This window comes from Medicago truncatula, chromosome 5 (genome assembly GCF_003473485.1).
Source record: "Medicago truncatula cultivar Jemalong A17 chromosome 5, MtrunA17r5.0-ANR, whole genome shotgun sequence".
Classification (NCBI taxonomy): Eukaryota; Viridiplantae; Streptophyta; class Magnoliopsida; order Fabales; family Fabaceae; genus Medicago; species Medicago truncatula.
Window position 1 is genome coordinate 2428162 of NC_053046.1, and position 24143 is coordinate 2452304.

Genomic DNA, 24143 nt, shown 5'->3' on the forward strand with positions numbered 1-24143 from the left:
ATTTTTATAAAAAATGAAATGATGTTTTTTTCATATAAAATGATGTTTTCTAAAATATATATGTCAACAAACACTTATTTTCTTCATAAAAAATGATAGTTAATTTATAAAAATTGTAAGTGAGAGTACCGTTACACTGTAATTTACGGATGTACCATAGAAGTCCCCTTATTATAAAGATTTTATTTGATCCACTTAAGATGAGGTGTTTAATTGAATGATTTTAATTGGTTGACAATGTAAACTTATTTTACACTGTCAGTCTATTATAATTAATCTCTTATATTATATATGCAATGATTAAAGTTGAAACTCTAAATTCTTCACATATTCATCTTAAAAGGTGAATTTTTAATCAATAAACTATTTCATTAAAAAATAAAAACTGAATTTGAAGCAATTCAAATAAGCTATCGATCATCAAATTCAAAGTTGGTTTATTTCTTCATATTAAAAGTTCCTGGTTAAAATAATAATTAAAAGTGAATTTTATAAAAGTTGCATAATATTTGTATTAGCAAAATATGTTTTTGTTACAAAATAATGATGTGGCAACTTAAAAGCAATTTAATTTAATAAAATTGTATTTGATGGTACAACATTCTAGGAGATAGTCTTAAAAAGACGTAAACAAAGTAAAATTATTTGGATACACACAACAATAAAGGGATTTTAAAGATAAATCAATTAGTTATATCATTCAAGATCATTAAACCATTTTTTAAAAGAAACATTTGTATGTGTGTGCCGAAATTTTTAAAATTTGGTGTCTCTAAGTAATTACTAATCACGCTTTGATTCCCATGGTAAATGGATCGTGATAATCAAAAATTCGTCTAGAAGGTAAGGAAATTTTGATAATGAACACATAAGAATTAAACTCAAATTCTTCCATACAAATTGTAATTTAAAGCTTATTAATCGCTTAAACTTAATTGTTTTGTTTGTAAAAGCCATTTATTAGTGTTTAGAGAATCAAGTTAGAGTTTCCTTCGTCATCGTAGATGCTCTTAAAAAAAATAAGGGTCTTGCTAACAAGTGTCATAAGGACATTGCTTAAAGAATCCACAAAAAGAATATACTCCCAAACAAATATAAGAGTTTTGCTAACAAGTATCATAATAATTGTTTTAATAAATATAAATTTGATAATTTGCTATCTCTTTTCTCTTTCTCTCTTGTGAGCCGTCATCAAAACCCTAGTTTAATTTCCTTCATCCATCAAAGATAGGTGATTTAGGGTCAATTTTTGACCCAAAATCACCCTTCTAACTTGTTTTTCTTTTTCCCTTTTATTGAAATAAGTGATTTTCATATATATTTCATTTTTTATTTTGTGATTTTGTCGTCTTCATGCGACGTTGGTTTGTTCGTTGTCTTTGTGCGACATTGTTTGTCTTTTTTGTTACTTTCAGGTATTTGTTCGGTTCAGATTGTCAGATCAGCTTCGATCCAGTGCAGATTCAATCAACGACTTTAACTTCATCCACGTTGCAGATCCGAAGACATGATTATTCCGAAGACATAAATATAGTCATATATGTGTAGGCATTTATACTTTGTCGTTTTATGCTATTAACATGGATGTTGTGAGTCTGTTCACAAATTCATCCTTTTTATTTTTAGTGAATTTGCATTACATCGATATACTCTATCAATTTGAATGAATGAATATAATTTATTTTTGTCAAAAAAAAAAACAACGAATTGATATCCTCTCTCTCTAACAAACTATTTTTTACACACTCGATCTCTCTCGCATAACAAACAATTTTTTCCATTAAAACTGTTCTTCTAATTTGCGCTTAAATTTTTCAACGATGTTACTATAAAAAGGGATGTTAGGTGTGAATAAATGTTATTCAAAATATTAATTATGAACCAAGAGTACATCAGTATATATAGTTACAGATATTGAGAGAAAATCTAAAGTTTGTTACATTTACAAGATAGGCCACAATAACTAATTATGAGACTATTACTGCAATAGTTACAATCTTATTTATAGAATTTATACGCTTCATGCTTCCATTGTTATAAGTAACAAAAGTTTGTTAAAAAATTAACAAACTTGAATTTTCCAAATACACACGATTAATTAGTTTTATTAAAAACTAGATTACTAACCCGTGCGCCGCACGGGTTTTATGAGATGAAAAACATTCGTTAACAATTTTAAAAAAAATGAACATTACATTATATAATATTGTCTCTCATTATTATAGATCTCCGTGAGTAGAATAAGATGATGAAATGATAAAAGAAGTCAAAAAACCAAATATTATTATTTATAGGCGAAAATTACGTAAAGAATAAACAATAAACAACATAATAAAAACTCATGTTCAATGACATGATAATAATAATTTGAATCAAAACAAATACACTCATGTTCAATGACATGATAATAATAATTTGAATCAAAACAAATACTTTAGTTACAACCAAACAAAATACTTACTAAGATATTTAAGAAAAAAGACTATTATTGATCATAAGATAAAGAAAAACGATTGAGCCTCACTAAATTTATTTATATCAAGTACAATTTTTCTGTTTCTTATTCTCAAGGTATAAACTACATATTTTAGCCATACAAACTCTCAAATTTAACAGCACTACACACAATCCTTGACTACTTCTATCAGTTCATTTCTTGAGTTTCTAATAAGGTTAAACAAAGGAATTTAGCATCATGGTTAAAATAGTAAATTTATGCAATAGGTTTAGGTTAAAATTAGGGCTAAAATATGTTTCAGTGTTAACTTTAATATATAAGAAGATATATAAGAAGATGTATCGGAAAATTGAGAAGGGGGAAAATTCAATAAGCTTAAACAAAGGAATTTAGCATCATGGTTAAAATAGTAAATTTATGCAATAGGTTTAGGTTAAAATTAGGGCTAAAATATGCTTCAGTGTTAACTTTCATATATAAGAAGATATATAAGAAGATGTATTGGGAAATTGAGAAGGGGGAAATTCAATAAGGTTAAACAAAGGAATTTAGCATCAGGGTTAAAATAGTAAAATTATGCAATAGGTTTAGGTTAAAATTAGGGCTAAAATATGCTTCAGTGTTAACTTTAATATATAAGAAGATATATAAGAAGATGTATCGGGAAATTGAGAAGGGGGAAAATTCAATAAGGTTAAACAAAGGAATTTAGCATCAGGGTTAAAATAGTAAATTTATGCAATAGGTTTAGGTTAAAATTAGGGTTAAAATATGCTTCAGTGTTAACTTTAATATATAAGAAGATAAGAAGATGTATCGGGAAATTGAGAAGGGGAAAAATTCAATAAGGTTAAACAAAAGAATTTAGCATCAGGGTTAAAATAGTAAATTTATGCAATAAATTTAGGTTAAAATTAGGGCTAACAAACTATTTTAATACACACTCGATCTCTCTCGCATAACAAACAATTTTTTCCATTAAAACTGTTCTTCTAATTTGCGCTTAAATTTTTCAACGATGTTACTATAAAAAGGGATGTTAGGTGTGAATAAATGTTATTCAAAATATTAATTATGAACCAAGAGTACATCAGTATATATAGTTACAGATAATGAGAGAAAATTTAAAGTTTGTTACATTTACAAGATAGGCCACAATAACTAATTATGAGACTATTACTACAATAGTTACAATCTTATTTATAGAATTTATACGCTTCATGCTTCCATTGTTATAAGTAACAAAAGTTTGTTAAAAAATTAACAAACTTGAATTTTCCAAATACACACGATTAATTAATTTTATTAAAAATGGATATGTGTAAGTGAAAAAGGTTATAATTGACAACGACAAATAAATAAAATCCGAGGGAGTATATTATGGATAAAAGATAAACACAGTTTAAAATTTACATACATCTATACATATATTTTAATCAAAATCAAAATTTAATTAACAAATTATCAAAGTAAAAATAAAAGAGGTGAAGAAAAAGACGAAATTATTAATCTATTTGCCAAGGTGTACAGTATAGTAAAAAGGCTGGAGTGTCCCAATCATATACTTCTCATCCACAAACCACGATCGACGAAGCTCTCTTTCGTATATCCTCCCCTCCCTTCGAAACAGTTTCTCTTTTCCCTCTCTCTCTCGATCTTCTCCGATTCGATTCCAAACCCCTCCCTGCAAAATGAACGACGCAGATGTCTCCAAGCAAATCCAGCAGATGGTGCGGTTTATCCGTCAAGAAGCCGAAGAGAAAGCCAACGAGATCTCTGTTTCCGCTGAAGAAGTACATCACTTCATTCCGATCCATTCCTTAATTTCACTATTTTAGTTCAGATCGTTAATTTCTTACTTATTGATCCATGTTTTGCTTATTAGATCGTTAATTTGCTGAGAATTACGCTGTTTTGTTGTAGGAATTCAATATCGAGAAGTTACAGTTGGTTGAAGCTGATAAGAAGAAGATCCGTCAAGAGTATGAGCGCAAAGAGAAACAAGTTGATGTTCGTAAGAAGATGTAATGCCTTTTACATATTTTTTATTTTTATCTATAAATTGATCACAAAACTTATATGGATTGTTATTTACTTATGTGAATGGTTTATAAGTTATGAATTCTCACTTTAATTCTCAATTGTATAAGATCATCAAGGTTTTCATATTGTTTTGGATTTATTTGGTATGTTTGAGTCACTGAATATAAGCTTTTCTTACACTGCCATTCAATTATAATAGTTGGATTTGGTATTAACTATTTAAAACTCACAGATTCAATTGGTTGTAATTGATTGACAATGTAAAAAACTTTACACCGACAGTGCATCCAAAGTAAACTCGTTTTGGATGCTCTGTCGGTGTAAAAATCTTGTATACTGTCCTTCAATTACAATAGTTGGATCACCGAATATATTTGAATTTAGTATTAACTATTTTAAAAGTCACAGATACAATTGGTAGCAATTGATTGGCAGTGTAAAAAGTTTTACACTGAACTGTACATCAAAATTAAACTCTAGATTATAATGACTATGATCTTTTCTCATAGACCATCGGTAAAGTCGAACAGATCCCGCCAGCACTAATCATATAGTGCATGGTGCACCCTAGCGGTATTATTTTCTTCATTTTGAAATATTGGTTTATGTCACATATCGCTGATTAATAGAATTTGGTATTTTGCAAAGTATGATGATTGATGAAATTTCTTTCTTATAAGTGAGATTTAGAGTTTAGTTTTGTACTTTTGTTGAGTTTTTTGTTTTTCTTAGTCAAATGCTTTGTATTTTTCTTTTTCTAACTTGAAAATGGCGGTAGTTGAGATAATTTAAATTTCACACATTTGTTTGTTGCAGCGAGTACTCTATGCAGTTGAATGCTTCACGGTTGAAGGTTCTTCAAGCCCAAGATGACGTGGTTAATAAAATGAAAGAGTCTGCCGCCAAGGAACTCTTGAATGTGAGTCGTGATCATCATGTGTACAAAAACCTTCTAAAAGATCTCGTAATTCAGGTCAGTTAAAATTTTAATATGGCAGCTTGTAGTTGTTTACCTGATTTTTCCAATTATATTTTCAGTAGGATCCTAGAATTTTATAAGCATATGTAAAAAAGAGTTCCATCAATTACAGAATAGATTGCAGAACTTTAAGGGTTTACAGAATAGACTGCAGGACTTTGAGAAAGGGCTGTGGTATTTAAGTATAGGGCTATGAAGCACGGGCATAGACACGGACACTGATAATAATTTGAGAAAATTACACAATTCAGTGTAATCATGTGTCAGTGCCGTGTTGGTGTCAGACACCGATGCGTGTCCGACCCCGGGACACACCTAATCCGATGAGTGTCCGTGCTTCATAGCCCTATACTTAAATGCCACGGCCCTTTCTCAAACGACAAGACAGTCTCCTTCTCATCCTTTCTTATTATTTATATCTTTACTTATTCCACTAACCATAAACCCCTGAACTGACACACCAACAGTATTGCTTCAAGAAGCAATACCACTGATGTGTTTAATGTCATGGGTTCTGTCCCTATCATCCTGCTTCTCTTCCCTTTTTTACTGGTCTACAAGGCTTCTCATTAAGTCTACTTGGAATATAATTTTAGGGTTGTAATTGACAGCCCCCCCGCCTCCACAGTCCATACACTCCCTCCTCCCCCCAAAGAAACCTAACAAATTTTACGTTATTTTATGTGCTACTTACTTCGTGTATGTAAACTTGGAATTAAATATAAGGATTGTATTTTACAGAGTTTGTTGAGGCTGAAAGAACCTTCTGTCCTATTGAGGTGTCGGAAAGAGGACCTGAACTTGGTAGAGGATGTTTTGGATTCAGCTGCTAAGGAGTATGCTGAAAAGGCAAATGTTCATGTACCAGAGATCGTTGTTGATAAGGATGTCTATCTTCCACCTGCCCCCAGCCATCACAATCCCCATGATCTCCACTGGTAATGTTACAGTTAAAACTAAATCCTAAATAACTGTTCTTGATTAAAACAATCCATTATATGCCGGATTTCTGGGTAGGGAATTGTTATGTAAGTGTCAAGTCAAGGGCTTGCATCTAGTTCTCACTGGTCTAACTTGATTGGTTGTGATATTATATTTATGTTTAAAAAAAGAACTATGAGTTTCAAATCTTAAACATTACTTGTTTTTACTGTTTCTATAGTTGATTAAGGATGTTTCCTGATATTGTATTATTTGTTATTCTTCAGCTCTGGAGGTGTGGTATTGGCTTCTCATGATGGAAAGATTGTGTTTGAAAATACACTTGATGCGCGTTTGGATGTAGTATTCCGTAACAAACTCCCACATGTAAGTTTTTGTTATAAAATAGACTTTTTGCTCAATAGCATTTTGCATAGTGTTTTTTTTGTTGTTGGTAGTTTTGTGCCATTTATGGTAGATATTTGTTTCTTAATTGTCTCTGTCATTGTGATTCAACTAGAAAGCTAGTTTCAAGAAGACCATTGTTCTTCTATAATCTTCAATGTTACAAAACGTTGGACTTTGATATTGAAATGAAATACTTGAGAGTTTAGGTCAATTATGCACTGTGAGGGACAACTTGGGCATGTAGCAGGAATTAGGGAGTAGGGACTGTATAAAGGGGCAGAACGGACTTAAGGATTAAGGTTGTGTTGAATAGAGTAAAGGGTTGAAATTCTTCAACCAAAACTCTGTTAACTAACTATCAACCATTGCTCAGATTACTTCTAGCACTGGTGACCTGCGTTTCTTTCTTAATTTTTTTTCTTCCTTGGGTAGTATCCGCACTTCATTTCTCAATATTACACACTTTCAATATTTGCAATATAAGTTAAAATGTTACTGCCGTTGATGATAACTTGTACTTTATTTCTCCTTCCTCAGTAGATACGCCCCCCCGCCTTAGCATTACTACCCAACTTCCTTCCCCTCCTATGCTTGTTAATTTTTTTCAGACTATTTATTTACATAATCTGGTACCTTTTTAGAGCATTATCTGTCGCAGTGGATTTTTGAACTGTGAATAGCTGGGTAATTTTACTTAGATGATTTTTGATCGTCGGCAATTTTGTCTCAACATTGATCAATATCTGTAAATGTGTTGGATGCATTGTGCAAGTGGTTTCAGTGGGTGAGAGTTTAGGAAAAGACGTGGATTTTTGGATGCAACTAATTTATAGTGTCTTGTTCCTGAAAATATTCAAAGTGCATGTACTCTTACACAAATACTAATACCTGGTATTTATAGTGTGTTTGGGTTCACAATAGAGGTTGTCAAACATGATTCTTTCTCCCTTCAAATGTGATTGTTAGTAAAAGAACTATTTGGTTATTCTCAATCAATGAATTTTCCTCCAACTTGATTAGAAGTCATAAACAGTAGTTTTTATACTAGGTAGTTTCATATTAATTTATTGAAAATTTGTTATTTGTTTCTTACTACAGATCCGCAAGCAGCTCTTTGGACAAGTTGCTGTTTGAAGACCTTGGTTGTATTGTTCCATTTCACCTATAATATTTATAATTTACTGCAGAGATTGTTGTGAGCGGAAGATATGTCGTGCCATTGCTTTTGTAAACATTGTATTATTGTCCCTTAGTTCCTTCATTTTTTGTGTCGCTCATTTAACTTTCGTATTTGATGGGGCATGCAATGCTCTAGAAGTTATAGCGATAACTCTTCTCAGCAAAATAAATAGTGCTTGTTAAAGCTTATTTCTGCTGTTAGCTTCTCTGGTGGTGAAGTAGCAAATCTTTGGACATTGCGTGATAGAAGAGCAACTGTTCTCGTATTATTATGTTGTTTATCGTGCAAATAAATAAAGTGCATGAAAAATAAGCGAAAACTTTTTCTGGTTTCAGTTCAATATGAATTTTCGTTCACATTTTCCGAATCCTAAGTATGTTTCTTTCCAGAGCAATATATTTTCATGTCTTTATCTCTATGTTTAGAACCGCAGTAAGAGGTAGACTACCATGTGTTGGGAGATGAATGAACGCCAAAAGGACTTGCATCGGAGTAGTCAAGATTCTCTCCATTTCTTTACCCTATCTTGTTTTTCAATTAGCAAAGTTTTGGGAATATAAAAAATGTGATTTTTTTGACAGAAAATCAATTGTGATTTTTGGGGGTTTCAATTATTTTATATACATTTCAAAACTATAATAATGGAAATTAGGGATGGTCGTGGTTTGGTTTGGTTTGGTTTGGTTTGGTTGACTTTTAAAATATAATCTGGACCAAACCAATGCAGTTTAGATTGGATCGGTTAGTGCGGTTTTTCACACAATACAAGTTTTTGTTTCTAACATTAAAATCGAGTTAAAAAGGTAAAACACGACATATTTTCAAAAATGTTTACGACAGTGTTTTTAATTCATTCTACATTACAATTTCATTACCACCAAACAACATAAGCCAGAACAACATAAGCCAAATTAAAAACGTGGATAAAAAGTAATTATATTATGTAAGAAATGTAGAAAACTAAGATTTTATTATTCTCTAAAAGTTTAAATAAATACATTTTTGAAAAGAAAAGCAAATAAAAATTTAACAAGAGAAAATATATGTCATTTATAAAAGTTTCTATTGAGTTTTTATGAGTATTTGTCTAGGTGACATAGATTTAATTAATGTTTTTCTTATGTTGCGGTTTGGTTTGGTTCGGTTGGTAAAATGAAAACCGCAAATCAAACCAAACCATGTGGTTGAGGGAAAAAGTGATCAAAATACATCCAAACAAAATGCGGTTTTTTGTGGTTTCGATTTGGGTTGATTCAGTTTGCAATTTTTCTATTGGATTGGTTCGCTTTTGAACACCCCTAATGGAAATGAAAAATGAAAAGAAAAAATGAAGATTATCTTAACTCCACTATCTCTTATAATATATTTACGTCCTTAATGCTTTAATAACTATGGGCAATGGATAGAAGAGCAACTGTTCTTGCATTAAAGGAGATGTTGAAAATGAAAAGAACGGCGGTGTTTGCGGTCTAAATTTAGGCATATGTAGTAGGATTGCTGTTAAGGAAATGAGGAGCGGGTATTAGTGGACGTGTTTGTTTGCCTGTAAGGAAGAGCAGTTGAATTAGTGTGCTTTTCTTTTAGATAACATTTTTTTGCAAGACAATGTCGTGGATAAATGGATTTGGTATCATAGTTCTTCTTAGGGGGTATACAGTTAAAGATGCTTATAAGATCATCACCCAAATTGAGCAGTCTCACGATGACGTTCATTTAAGATTAATCTTGAACAAAGTTGTGCCTTTGAAAGTGTCGTTATTCGCTTGGAGAATGTTTTAAAAAAGGATTCCAACAAAGAATAATTTATTTCGTCGTGGTGTGTTACTTGGAGCTCTGTTATTATGTTCTTAACGGTGTGGGAAGGAGTAATCATCTTTTTTTAAGGTGTGATTTCTACGACGATATTTGGAATTTTCTTCTCAACTTGTTGGGAACTTCATCAGTTCAACCATCTGAAAATGGGGAGCATGCTTTACAATTCGTGACTTGCATTTGTTCAGGAAGGATATAAGATTTTGTCTTCAGGTTATCTGGCTGGCGTGTGTTTGGAGTATTTGAAAAGAGTGCAACACTCATATTTTTAACAAGGAATTGTCGGTCTAGCTATTACTAGATTGCATTAAGCTTCCTTCGTGGTTAAGGAATCCGAAACAATATTTGTTTGACTATTAGTTCACCACTCATTTTCAAAGTCTAACGATTCCACTAAAATCTAGACCTAACTCCCGGTGGTCACTTTAATGTCTTTTATTAGACTTGACCTATGTTTGTATTGAGTACTCCCTCCGTGCTAAAATATAAGCAAAAATTTGTTAACATAAGCTGATGTATATGGTACAAATTTTGAACCAAATACATTAACTTTTATCGACCAATTTTTGTTTATAATTTGGGATGGAGAGAGTATATAAGAATCGCAGTGATCCACCGTAATTTTGTAGAAACTATAAAGTGTAGCATTTGAAAAATCACATTGAATCATTGTGATTCTGACATACCCACCATAATATCAAATACACACGTAAAAGTTTTTCCTTTAGCTTCTAATAAAAATTATTTTTTTTGTTACAACTTATAATAAAAATGATTGAAGAATTATTTTATTTTTTGTCAAAAAAAAAAGTATTTTATTTTGATTTCATTATACTCCCTCCACACTCCACTCTTAAATATAAGTAAAAAACAGGTAATTATCTCCTGTAAAAAGAAGACAAGTACTTATATAAAATATTTAATGTTTTATTTATATTTGAAGTCCAGAGAAAATATATATACAAACAAAATTAAATTATATTTCTATTCAAAATTATATTATATTAGGTCATGTATTCCTTTCTTTTTCATTTGGGCTGAGCATCAACCTTCTTTTATTTCTTTTTGTTTTAAATATAATTCAAGTTCGACACTCTTCTCATGATGCAGAAAACTAATTGGTAGTGTAAGAATGTATTGGACTAATCACTAATGTTATGGGGCAAGGAGAATATGAATAACTTCCTTTCCATTAGTAAAAAATAAATAAATAAATAAATTTGGTCATTTGTTTTGGTATGGCTTCCCAGTTGATATTTTGTGCACTTGAAGACTATTATTATCCTTCCTTAAAAAATATTTATTTATTTGAATTTATTTTTTTTGAAAAGTTATAGTAAAATAAATTTTGTGATGAACCTGTAGAGCTAGCTAGGTTCCTATTGTGAGCTTATAAAAAGGCCCTTTAGTTCCCTTCCTTGCTACTATGAACTAGCTACTTGTTGGACAATAAGGTTATAGTTCCAATCTTCAAACTGTAATTATCTTTCAAAATCCTTCTAAAATAATTATGGTGAATATCAGTACTACAAGGATGCATGATCCAATATATATTAATTTATAGATGAATGGTAAGAGAGCTTTCTTTAGTCCACTCATGGGTGACAATAAGATTTCAATTAGCTGCTGACTCATTCATCCAAATGTTGAGTAAAATATATAGAAACATATACTCATCAAATGAGTGAATGATGCGGGAGACAAATTGAATCTTAAGTTTCCTATACTTGGACTGAAGGGAGCTCCCTTTTCTTCCTTTCTCTCTATTACTATTTCTTCTTCTACTTCTTCTTCTTTCTCTTTGTATTTGGACTTGTCTTGTATTTCACTTTTTCAGCTAGGTTCATCTTTTCAGCTATGGATATATGCGGGCTAAGTAACTTGCAGATCCTTGATTATCGAGTTTGTTCCAGTACTCTTCCACTTCTACAAGTAGCAGCTAAAAGTGTCTGAATGCAAGTATCTATGACGGTCAAGATTCAGTACCAATGCATATACTCATAGTAATGTTTATTCCACGAATCGTTTTTCAATACGTACCCAATTATTTTCAGTATTTTAATCTTGTATTCTTTTTGCGTTTTCTTAATTTGTATGATATGAAGTTGAAGATTGATTACAGATATATGTAATTATAATTTTGTTACCTCCAAATATATATACACGTGCTTAATTTCCAGCTGTTTCAAGGTGCCTTCTTAGGCGTAGATAATTAACTTTTTATTGACAGTAGTAAAATTTTAAGAATTAATCTAGTATTTTCTTGGCAAAATTACACTTTTAGTCCCTTAACTTAATTTCAGGTAACAGTTTAGTCCTTTATCTTTTTTTCATTTCAATTTGGTCCTTTTTGTCCATTTTTATATACATTTTTAAGTTTCAAATCTAATATTCTTATGCAAACATAGACGAGGATCATAGATTTGAAGATTGAAAGACCATAAGAAAATAAAATCATGAATTTTAAACTTAAAAATTCATATGAAAATGGACAAAAAGGACCAAATTGAAATGAAAAAAAAGATAAAAGACCAAACTGTTATCTGAAATTAAGTTAAGGGACTAAAAGTGTAATTTTACCTATTTTCCTTCTCTCTAACTTATGAATACAAAATAAGAAGAAAACCCTCAAAAAAGAAGAAAAAAAAAAATAAGAAAAGCAAAGAAAAATGGAACTAGGTAAAATTTACAGGTACAATTGAAAGGAAACAATCTCTTTCAATTTTTTTTTGAAAGAAAACAATCAAAATCACATTAAAAATAACTAAAAATAACACTCTTTTCAAAACAAATAATATACTAACTACCATCATAAAACAGTTAGTACTACTTGACCAAAAAAAAAAAAAAACAGTTAGTACTAAAAATGGAGAACTAAGTTCGACTCTCAAATGAAATAATTCAATGCTAGCAACACTCTCTCAAACAATCATTTTTTTTATTGGTTTAAATTGAGGTGAGTTTCGCACTTTGAAAATGGATTCCACTTAAAAAGATAGAACATACATTAATTTCATATATATAAATAAGAGAGTGGGTGTGAAGATGGGTTCCGCTTTTCAATACAAGCTTAATAACAGTTTTGACCCCCTAAGTATTAGGAAGTTGAGATTTTGACCCTCCAGACTAATTTTGACTAAGTCAATGCTGATGTGGACGTCATGTGTGTAATTTTTTTAATTATTAAAAAATAAAAATAATTATTTTTTTAATTAAAATAAAAAATAAATAAATAAATTACACACGTGGCGTCCACATCAACATTGACTTAGTCAAAATTGACCTGGCGGCCAAACTACAAAAGGGACAGTACTTAGAGGACTGGATGGTATTTTATTTTGTTAGGGGGTCAAAACTGCTATTAAACCATCAATATAATGCAGCGAGTGTGAAGATATAAATAAAAAATTAATTGCAATAATATGAATCTCTATAATCTGCAGCACTGTTTGGCATTTGTTTCTAAGTTGAATATGAAACATGGCAAATATCACACCATGGGAAAGGAGGCTAACTATTAGCGGCATGTGTTCTGCTTTTCAACTCCATAAACTCATCAAGTCTCTATTGCAAGATTTAGTGGTCTCTTTCCCACTCATACAGAATCTAACATCACTTTCTTCATGCTATCATTATATTCATCACTGCTCCATCTTTAGCCAACACAAGAATCAAATTTGTTTGTCATTAATTGCTAACTAAAGATAAATTAAAACAATCAAACATCCAAATTTTTATGTATTTGATCATCACTTACACACTATTTAAGTATTATCTGAACATCAAAATACATGACATCGTATATGTTTATTATCTCTAGTTAATGACAAGAGAGTATACATTTTACGATGAGTCAAATAAAAATACTTTTGAAAATACTACATTAACCTCTACTAATAACCAAAAGGTATCACTATAATTTTCATTTATACCACGAGCACAAAAAATTTCCAAGGCATGGCTCAAGCGATTGATTTAAGACATTAGAAGAAGTTTGAGAAAGAGTATCGGGATTTAAAAGTTAAAACCTAACCATTAACAAAACATATAACGATCAATTTAGTTCTTAAATTATATATTTTTTTCCATCAATATGGTACTTAAATTAGAGCTAAATATAATTAGCCTTAAACCATATAAAACTTGTTGTAACCAAAAAAAAACCATATAAAACTTGTCCATTTAGTGTTAATAACATAAACCGAATTCACGGGTTTCATATATTTTAAGAACTACTTACTCTATTTATATAATTTATGGACAAACTTGAAGGAAAAAGTGATAATTTAAGGATTAAATTGATAGTTTGTTTCTATTAGCACATAATATTATTTGTCTAAATAAAACATCACAAAGTCAATAAAACTGGCAATACATAGTTATTTATGAATGTTGAGTTTTTTTTTTTTTTTTTAAACTCGATATCCAATCAAAGAACCGATTAATCTGAGTGGTTCAATCTTACCGTCCACTGAATAGACTTCAATATCAAATTCTCCTATAATTGATGTTGTACCAAATAGATTTATACTGTGTTTGGTATGACGTTGGAACTTGTAAAAGCACAATGGAAAATCACGTTTAGGTAGAAACCATGTTTTCCAGCTTCTGCCACATCACGGTGAAAGTGCATTGTAAATTGGTTTTGGACTTCCAAACTTGTTTCCAAACACACATTTACTTTTCTTTTCATGTAAGAAATAAAGCTATTTTTTTTTTCTTCAAGAAACTCTTCTTCCATTTAGTTTGAGTTTTTGAATAATACTCATTTTACACAAGACTCACTATATACACTTCAATGTCAAATTCGCCTATAATTGATGTTGTACCAAATAGCCTTACTCTTTTTTTTTTTCATGCAAGAAATAAAACTATTTTTTCAAGAAACTCTTCTTCCATTTTGTTTGAGTTTTGTTTTGAAGAAATTTCATTTTACACAAGACTCTCTATAACTACTTTAATGTCAAAAAATGTTATTGTACAAACCTTGCTTGAGATTTTACAATGGAATTTAGCATTGTGTTTGTTTGCAATATATTTTTAAGAGAAATGATTTTTGTACAATTATTTTTTGATAATTTTTATGACAACTTTATCTTTCATATTTGCATTATATTTTTATTTTCTCTATTATTTTGGATTTTGTGTCAATATATCTTTTTCTTTGTAAAATTATAATTGTCTCAAAAGTTGTCAATCAAATGACTGTTCGTATAACACAACTCTATTTTTAATTTTTGTAAAGTTTGATTTACCTTTATTCTTGGGGCCTAGATGTTTCCAATTCATGTGGAAAGTGGTACGAGAGTCGGTGAATGAATTTGTTTGTCATTATCATAAAAGCTTATTTTCTTTGATTTATCATAAAAAAAACCTCTATTATCATCTACATAAAGAAATATATAAATCACTTGTACACATTCTATTCTACCCTATGCCATTAACATGTTAACTGTGGCCTGTGGGAGCTAGTCAAATTTAAATGGCTAATTAACTTTCACGTCCTCAAACAAGGACTTAGATAACATTCATTTTTGATGTCTATATATTTCTATCTTTCTTTAAACTAATTATTTCTCTAATTTAATCCATCATTTTCTCTCATCTAAAATACACTAAAAACACAAACGATATAAAACATCAACGATGTCCAAGTAAATTTCAATGCAAAGTTACAACATAATGAATTTAACAAAGAGTTTATCTTATTTGATGTGACAATAATAACATTATCATTGTTTTTCACTTTATTAGTGGAGAACTTAAGGAAATGTTTAATGATACATATGATATCCTTATTTGGTACTTAATTGCTAAAATCCTGCTTTAGCTTACTGCATGTCATTGGTTATCTTGCATGTCATTGAAGATGCCTCCAACATGGAATGATTCATGCCCATCCAATTTTCAAAAAGGAAAACAGCACTTGCTTCAATTCTGATTTACAAATGTGAGATATTTATTTGATGAAGAAATTAAAATAATATCTACACTCTGTCTTTTAGATGTTTTATATAGGTATTTTAGGAAATCATATTTTACAGAATCTTGATTCCCTGTAATAATAAATGCATGCATTTACAAAATGACGACGTCTGAGACTGTTTGTTTGAGATCAGACAAATGTCATTTTACATGTCAAAATTTTGAACTTTTTAAATCAAAATTTGTTAGAAATCATCATTACCCGATCTTTATCCAACGGTCTCCAACCTCATATAGAATTGTGTGTAATACAGACTTTGCCAGATTGCATTGAATCTGCGTTCTATCACAACAGACTAAGTGTGTATTTGGTATGGCGGTGGCGAGAATTCATTTTGATGGAATTGAGTTTGAGAGAATTGATTTTGGTTAAAAGTGAGTTGAACATGAATTGATTATGTTTGGATACACTTCAATAGAAGTGATTCTTATGAGTTGATGTTGTTTGGATAGTTTGAATCAAAATTGATTTTGAGTGTGTAATGACTAAATTATCCTTCAAATTAAAACTAAATATCTCATTCTTACTTAAAATAATTATTTTAACTTATCTAAAATCATAAATGGATTTTTATTGGTTCACAAATTTATTTAAAAATAATTTCAGATTATAAGAGTTTTTTAAAAATAATTTAATATTATAAGTGTTTTTTATTGCTCCAAAAACATACTTATATAGGCAAAATAAAATACATTTTTCTTTCTCCACCCTCTTAGATATTTGCAAAATAAAACATCTTTTTATGCCGGCAGCTTCTTAGACAAAAGTAACATTTGGCCCAGGCCCATAAGAAGATACATACACTTAACCCTAATTATTTTGTTGCTTATCTCTAACAGGAGAGTAGCCGTCATATCCTCATCTTCTATTGTGTTCTACTAGTTTCAAAAGAAAACCAAATCTGTGCTCTTCTTCCTCCTTCGTGCAACACCTCTTCTTCACTTATTTTTCTTCATCTTTTTTATTTCTTTGTGAGAAAGATGTTCTTTTTAAGGGAAATTGGAGAAGAAAAGATGGGTATATTGGTAACTATAGATGTCATTTAAATCAAAACCGAGTTTCACAAACTCAGAAGCTAGGAATTCCTGCTTTAGCTGTACCGGCGTTTTGGTCTCAAAACTGAGTTTTTGGAAGCGCTTTTCATTCATCCAAACAAGCTGAAATCTCTGAAAACGTGGGTTGAAAAAGTAAACGGTGGTTTGGCCCTTGAAAACGTGTTCCCAAACACACACTAAATGGTTTCATTAGACTTTTATATAATTATAATGTTAGTGTATACCAATAAAATTAATTCAAAACATAATTTTAAAAGTGAATTTTCTTATGTTGGATCTTGCCTTGCAAATATGGTTACCAAATTGGTTTATTTTAACACGCTATGTAACCGTAAATAATCGATAATTCAGCCTGCAAATTATAAGGGCCAAAAGCTTGAACTGAGATTCTTGTTCTAAGTTCTATCCCGTGAATTCATGTCTTGTTCCAACTTAGTATATACTATCTATGACAAGCAATATTATGCTGTGCTGAGATTAGTGAATGGACTCATTCAAATATTTAATAATATTTTGTTTGAGGCAACTTCATTTTAAAAATTCCAAAATCTAAGCCAATTTAGATGAGAAGGCGATGTTTTAAAGTCACCAAAACTAAAAGGCACTCAAGTATTTTCCTCCCAAAAGATGGTTGATCCTTGTCCACGTTTATGCCAAGCCATTGAACTGCAGACACTTTTATACAGAGTTTTACAGAAGTTTACATACGTCTTGTTATCCTAATGTAACTGAAAAATTCTAGAATTATTCTTAATTAGAAGCATGTTGCCAATTAGCACTCCATCTAAGATATTACTAGTTTACAGTGCTGAAAGAAATGCCAGGTTCTCACGAACTATATACAGGGTATTCGCAATGCAAATAAATATTCAATGATTTAGAGGATATTCCAACATCTCCTATTAAGGAATGGAAAGGACCAATCCCAGAAGGTAGGCTTGTGTCACTTCTTTGCCTTGCTTTACTTTTCTCAGCATCAAAATATAGTGACTTAATTATGCACTTGTTGCAGTTGAAACTTTTCTACAAAAGCTGTCCAAAAAATTAAAGGGGATTTCCCGTCACTTCTCCAATGATATTCCGTCTTTTAAATCTCCCATTGAATGATTTATTTTGCCTTATTCTCAGGCATGTTGCTTCACACGCAAAGTACTGCTCTTATTACTATTAGTATGGACAAAACAAAACAAACATTATCAATTATTATAGGGAATCACAAGAAAAAACATTTCACATAAAAGGAAAAGAAGCAACAAACAACTGTGTAAATTATATTATAATTTCATTAAAAGGATAACCTGATGCAATAAAGTTCTCGCATACGTAGGATACGGTAAGGGGTTCCACCATTTTTGGTGTATTATATGCACCCTTGCCTTGTTTTTTACAACTGTTCCTAAACCTTGAACCCGTAACATTTCAGTCGCGTACAACAACTTTACCGCTGCGCTAGGGCACCTCTCAAATTACAATTTCAATAGTTAAAAAAAAAAATGATACTATTGGTGATAGTGAATCTCTTCAGGTATCTTAAACAGGTTCATAGAGGCCTAAGAGATGTCCATCAATGCACCTCATAGCTGCAACCTGTTCACAAGATAAATCACATCAAACTTTATCTTCTTCAAAGTACTACTAATTATCAATGCTGTGAATAATTTCCAAAAGTAGTAGCATTGCATTGCATGATTTGATGACAGTACCTTGCCATGGACTTCATATTTGATAGGTCCATCAAGTTCAGCTCCTAATGCCATTAGCTTAGTCACAGTACTATTGATATCAGTCACTGTAAATGAAAGAAGTGAACTGTATCCCTTCTGCGTGCTTTGGTCACTGTCAATTTCAATTCAATCACAAACAAACTCATCACTCACTCCACATAAAACACAATATTCCAAACAAAATAGTAATAACATGTGAAACGCAGACACATACACGAACACGGATACATCGACACCGCTATTAGATACAATATCAGTCTTAGTAGTTAGTAAGACTAACTAGTTAGTTGTTCGGATTGACGGTACAAGTTATATTGTATTTCTTATTCTATCAACAATTCTAATACCGATAATAATTTAAGAAAATAAATTAGTTAAATGTAATAACATGTGTTATTAATGAAATGTGGCTGATACCACGAGACATCACCGGAAGTGTTGGTGTTACGATACTATAGAGGTGATAAAACCTTCAAAATTAGAGTAAATATTATAATTACAAATAATCGAACAGGTGGAGGGCATTGTAAACGTGAAGAAAGTTATTACATGGGGGAATGCATGAGAGCAAGCTTAAGAGGACCAGATTGAAGTTCAGCCCAACGGAGAGTGCAAACGTTGACTGTGAAGTCTAAGCCTTCTGAATAGAAACGTGCAGCTTTTGGAACATCTTTGTGTAGTTGTAATAACCACCTGAACGACGCTGCCATCAGCGACCGATCTCTTCGTGTTTCGAATTTTTTTGCATTGATTTGGATTTGTATCTCACTCACTTCGTTGCTTTCAAATTGGATTGGGTTACTATTTAAATTTGGGCCTGCAAAATTTGGGATCCATGTTTTCGTCAAATTGCTCTTTAGGCACCTAGAAATTACTCACAATCACCTCGTCTTATTTTTATAATTTTATTGTATTTTTAATATTTATATTTTTGCTGTACTTTTAATATTTTATTAAAAATAACGTTCTTCTAGAGAGGTGTTATTGAAATAACTAATTGCAAGAATCTTGTAATGATTTTTATTGCTATGAACACAATCCCACAATTAGTTGTCCCAAAAACTTATTCAATTCACCATTCATATTGCCCCTCTCTTTTGTAAGAAGTAAGGTCTCTATTTTATCAAGCTCAAGTAAGGTGAAATTAAGCCATGGACTACCATATTCCTGAATCAGGATTTCTGGTTAATTTGAGACACGCATTGTTGGTATCCAAAATTAGCATGTCAAGGATGTCATACAGAAACAAGTTAGCATGTCAAACTGAAACAAGAGGTGAACGAAAAAGAAAAGTACTAATGAAAGTAGGTGAAGGTATCCAAAATTGTATAATTGTCTTTACTTCTCATAAGTCGATTCGATTCTTTTAGCTACATATCATGACAACATCTACATAGTATACAGAATAAACCCCCAACAAGAAATATGTTACAGATACACGGTTAAGTTATGAACAAAGCAAAAACTCCACAAGGAAGGAAGAGAGACACAAGTAGAGAATGCAGAATTGTACTCATAATGACGACCCTCAACAAGATTCAAGTTCTGGCCAACTTATTACCAAATTCTCTGATTTCTTAAACCCCTAAAAGGACCCTTTGAGGGTCCTCAAACGTGATCGTTGCCCTTTTGATCTTGCTTCGAGAAGCTTTGCTTTCAATGTATTGTCTTTTGATCCGGAATGAACTTTGGAAGCCTCGGATATATCAAGACTTGCCATCCACTGCCTCACAGGGCTAGCCTGATTCCTCCATCCAGCATTGCTGCAAGATGCTTCACCATAATTATTATGTTCGGCATGTTTGTTATTTTTACCACTCTCTGATGCCAAAAGTTGACCCCTTATGAGATTATCAATAATGTGATTTTTACTGGTGCTGTGCAATTCACTTAAGTTGTTTTTTCTTTCAAAACCACCACTTTCACTAATTTCAAAGTGTTCAGGCTCTTCAGATATTCTAGTTCCTTCGACTAGCCTTATATTTGTGGTCAACCCCTCCTCGGCATCAACTGACTGGGACTTCTTATTTGAATTAGATGGGATATGATTTTTAAACCCTTCTCCTGGAACTGATTTTTTCTTCTTGACATTGGATTTCGACGTCTCATCGAGATTTTTGTCCAGGATCTCTTCTTTATGTACTTTAGCTCCCATGTGGCTTGGCTTGTTCAACTCAAAACAATGTGAATCACTGCCTACAGAATCGTCATCATCATCATCACCCATAGCTTGTGGTGCACTAACGGCGTCATTCAGTGGTACAGACTCTAATGAATTTCGGCGATCCCTTATCACTTGATTTTCTGCACTCCTACTATTTTGTTTAGCTTTAATAAAAGTCTCTATTTCAAGGCTTAATTTATCGACTATGGAATTTTTATCCATAAAACCATTCTGAGCTGCTTCCAGTTGCATTTGCATTCGTTCATCCAGCCACGATTCAGATATATGGAGTACTAAACGATCATGGTCAGCTCTCTGAACCCAATCCTTCTCTGACTTTTGTTTCAGTGTATGCACCTCCTGCTCGTATTCATTTATCCCTCTAGCGAATTCATCACAAAGGTCCTCTAATAATTTTCTTCTTGTTCTCTCTTGCTCCAAGTCTTTTAGAGCACTAGTAAAAGAAGACTTCATCTCAGAAAGCTCCCGAGCAAGTTTCCTATGTATGCTCTCTGACCGTTTTCTTAATTTCCTCTCATCCTCGAGTTCATCCCGCACAGATTGAACGGCGGCATGGAGTCGGTCTTGTTCCTTACTCTTCCTGACCAATTTATCCTCTGCAATTTGTTTCATCAGGTCATCAACCTCATGTCGATCCGCCTGTCGATCTCGAAGCAACTCTTTGACCTTGATACGCGTACGATCTAGCTCCGTTTTTAACGCTTTAATCAATGATATGTTAGAAGAATGTTGTTCTTCCAAGCTCCATATTCTGTTTAATACTTTTAACAGTTCTGTTGACGTTTTGAGACTATAATGTGGCTCTCCAATCCTTCCCTTGAAGTCCAAGGAACTATTAGGAGTGGCTGCAGGATTATAAGGTGTCATCTGCAAATCAAGAAAGGGCAGACACAAGATGTAATGAAGTATTGAAAATTTAACAAACCAACTACACACACAATAAATCTACAAACACAGTGATTTCAACTTTGAAATATTTAGATCTGAATTGTTATTTTTTGCACCAAACTAACAGCTGTTATTGTTTTTTTTATCTTGAAAGAAAAAACTATTACAGACTGAACTTCTCAGTATGAGGGTACTTGCTCAGGCATAAAAAATTTACGACTTACAATTACTCTATTTAATAATGATTCAGAAAACTCGTAATCAATCTTAATTTGGAATTGTGACTGTCTGGGATCCATGACGTAATACTATAAGATACCAAAATGGTACATCCCTCCAAAAGAAAAATCGTGTTTACTTAGATGGGAACAGTCTCGTGCCTTCTTAAATTTTTTGTTCTATAATCGTTGGTCACGAAAAAAATAAAAGGGGGAAGCAGGGGTTGAGGGCAGGATTGATGCTTACCTCCATGGAACTACCATAACTTGCAGGAGACAGGGGTTGTAGTGCATGGTTGTTTCTGTCAATTGCCCGATGATGTTGCATCAGTGATGTTGCAACATGTCTCCTCAAACTGCTTGTGCTAGCTGGCTGATGAAAGAGCGGATATATATCAGATTAAGTGAACTCTATGTCTATCAGAATGATCGTAATGTCGGCTAGAAAGCGCAAACAAGAAGTGGGAGACAAAAACAATATATGCAGACACGAGGACAGCACAAAATTTAAAACTAACATGAAACCAACACAATTATAATGCAACACTTGAAAAGGGTACAAATTAACATTAAAAAAATATATGAAATTAAAAGAGATAATTAATCTCTAAAGGTCATCTTGCCTATACTGTTATTTATTTATCTAGTTATAGTGATATTTTCATCTATACACCGGTAAAAGTTTGGAAAATAGAAGTAAAACAATTGAAATGAATACTTGTTCTACACCGATACAATTTTACTAGTCCATGCTTCTTAGAATGTCAATGAGAACTCTCAGCTTCGTTACATGCTTATGATTAATGACAAACTGACAATGAAGGATTTCTATTACCGCCTAAACATGTCTCGGTACCTATGAAGCACGGATACGGACACCGGACACGACACTGACACGCCGACACCGCTAATAATTTGCAAAAATCACATAATTCGTTGTGATTATATGTGTCGGTGTCGTGTCCGACACCAAGACACGCCTAATCCGAGGAGTGTTCGTGCTTCATAGCTCGGTGCTTATAGACGAAATACAGATTAACAAGATCTACAAGAAATGCAGGCAGATGCATAAAATATGGAAGAAAATGAAACTCTTAGCGGACATTGTCCATCGATTGCCATCTTCATGAAATGGGCAAAACTAGCACACACATCAAGCTACATTGACTAAATAACTCTGTCCTTTGAAACAGTCAATGATAAAATCCTCAAATAAAGAATGAATTGCTGATGCCTAAGCAAAATTTAAGGAATTGATATAAAGTAGTAGTAGCATAGAAGACAAGTCAACAAACATATTCAACAGATAAAATTATAATTTCATAACCTAAAACAACATAAATAAATCCCTTTGAGATTAAAATAAATAATACAATGAATTTACCTCAAGTAGCAAATACCAAATAAAAAAAAAAACAAATGAAATGCACGGGATCAGATAATAAAGTATCAAATTAAACAAAATGCAGACTAAAAAGTAAATACTGAATAGTATAACCCTCACAAGCCAATACACCAAATCAGCTAAGAAATTTTACTTTAGAAAAAGTTAAAAAAGAAGGTGGAACCTGATCAGGAGAACTAGGAGAAGCATCAACTAGGAAATTAGAGATATCATGAGCTTTGTCTTTGTGAAGTGTATAATGGCGGCGGAGAAGTCTCGAATCGGCGGCACCACCGTTATGCATTTGGAAGAGTGGGAAGTAATGGTTGAATTCCCAAAGAGCCGCCGCGAGCTTCCTAGCAGAGACGGTGGTGGGTAGTGTTTGATAACGGTGGTCTTGAATAACGGCAATATTACTATTACTATTATTAGGACCCAAAAGCCAAAGTTTAGAAGAAGAGTGGAATGGAGTAGAAGGGCCTTTACTTTTCCCTACCAATACCTCTCTCTTCAACTTTTCTACCAATTTTTCCTTCTTTTCCGCTTCCCCTTCCCCACCTTTCATCTTTTTATTTATGGCTGTACCGTGATTTCCTTTTCTTTCTCTCTCATCAATCAACTTCGTTTTACCCTTTTTTGTTCGAATTTATTATTTTCTTTCCGTTTTTGTTCTCTGCTTAATTACACGTGGATCTTACAACACACAGTATGCTCGTTTTGTTGGTGTGCGTAATAATGTTTGTAGTGTATGTATTTTTGGGAAAATACTTTTTTTTTTTTTTTAAACAGATATCCTCCACGCACAACTTCGGAGATTAAATTTGAGAACATTATGTAAATCTTAACACTGTTGGATGCTTAAAGCTGAATTTGAACTTAAGACCTTAGTTAAGCTAACAGTA

At 32.0% G+C, this 24143-nt stretch overlaps 3 protein-coding genes and 1 long non-coding RNA gene across 4 annotated transcripts; 2 read left to right on the forward strand and 2 right to left on the reverse strand.

The window, feature by feature from the left end:
* The first annotated feature begins 4004 nt into the window (after positions 1-4004).
* LOC11438964 (V-type proton ATPase subunit E) lies at positions 4005-8329 on the forward strand. The gene is made up of 6 exons (XM_003610988.3): positions 4005-4251; positions 4382-4482; positions 5318-5474; positions 6222-6418; positions 6689-6788; positions 7908-8329. Exons 1-6 carry the CDS (start codon positions 4150-4152, stop codon positions 7941-7943), a joined length of 693 nt encoding a protein of 230 aa, XP_003611036.1. The 5' UTR covers positions 4005-4149; the 3' UTR covers positions 7944-8329.
* A 2906-nt stretch (positions 8330-11235) lies between these two features.
* On the forward strand, positions 11236-11980 carry LOC112422225 (uncharacterized). Its single transcript, XR_005646429.1, has 2 exons — positions 11236-11372; positions 11657-11980. It is a non-coding gene; the product is annotated as an uncharacterized lncRNA (long non-coding RNA).
* A 6108-nt stretch (positions 11981-18088) lies between these two features.
* Positions 18089-19329, reverse strand: LOC11438966 (uncharacterized). The gene is made up of 3 exons (XM_003610990.4): positions 19116-19329; positions 18546-18678; positions 18089-18429 (listed from the first exon to the last, which is right to left on the reverse strand). The coding sequence occupies exons 1-3, from the start codon at positions 19274-19276 to the stop codon at positions 18373-18375; spliced, it is 351 nt and encodes a 116-aa protein (XP_003611038.1). The 5' UTR covers positions 19277-19329; the 3' UTR covers positions 18089-18372.
* Positions 19330-19865: 536 nt separating this feature from the next.
* LOC11427043 (uncharacterized protein At5g41620) lies at positions 19866-23867 on the reverse strand. Its single transcript, XM_003610991.4, has 3 exons — positions 23426-23867; positions 22105-22230; positions 19866-21618 (listed from the first exon to the last, which is right to left on the reverse strand). The coding sequence occupies exons 1-3, from the start codon at positions 23804-23806 to the stop codon at positions 20152-20154; spliced, it is 1974 nt and encodes a 657-aa protein (XP_003611039.1). The 5' UTR covers positions 23807-23867; the 3' UTR covers positions 19866-20151.
* Positions 23868-24143: the final 276 nt, after the last annotated feature.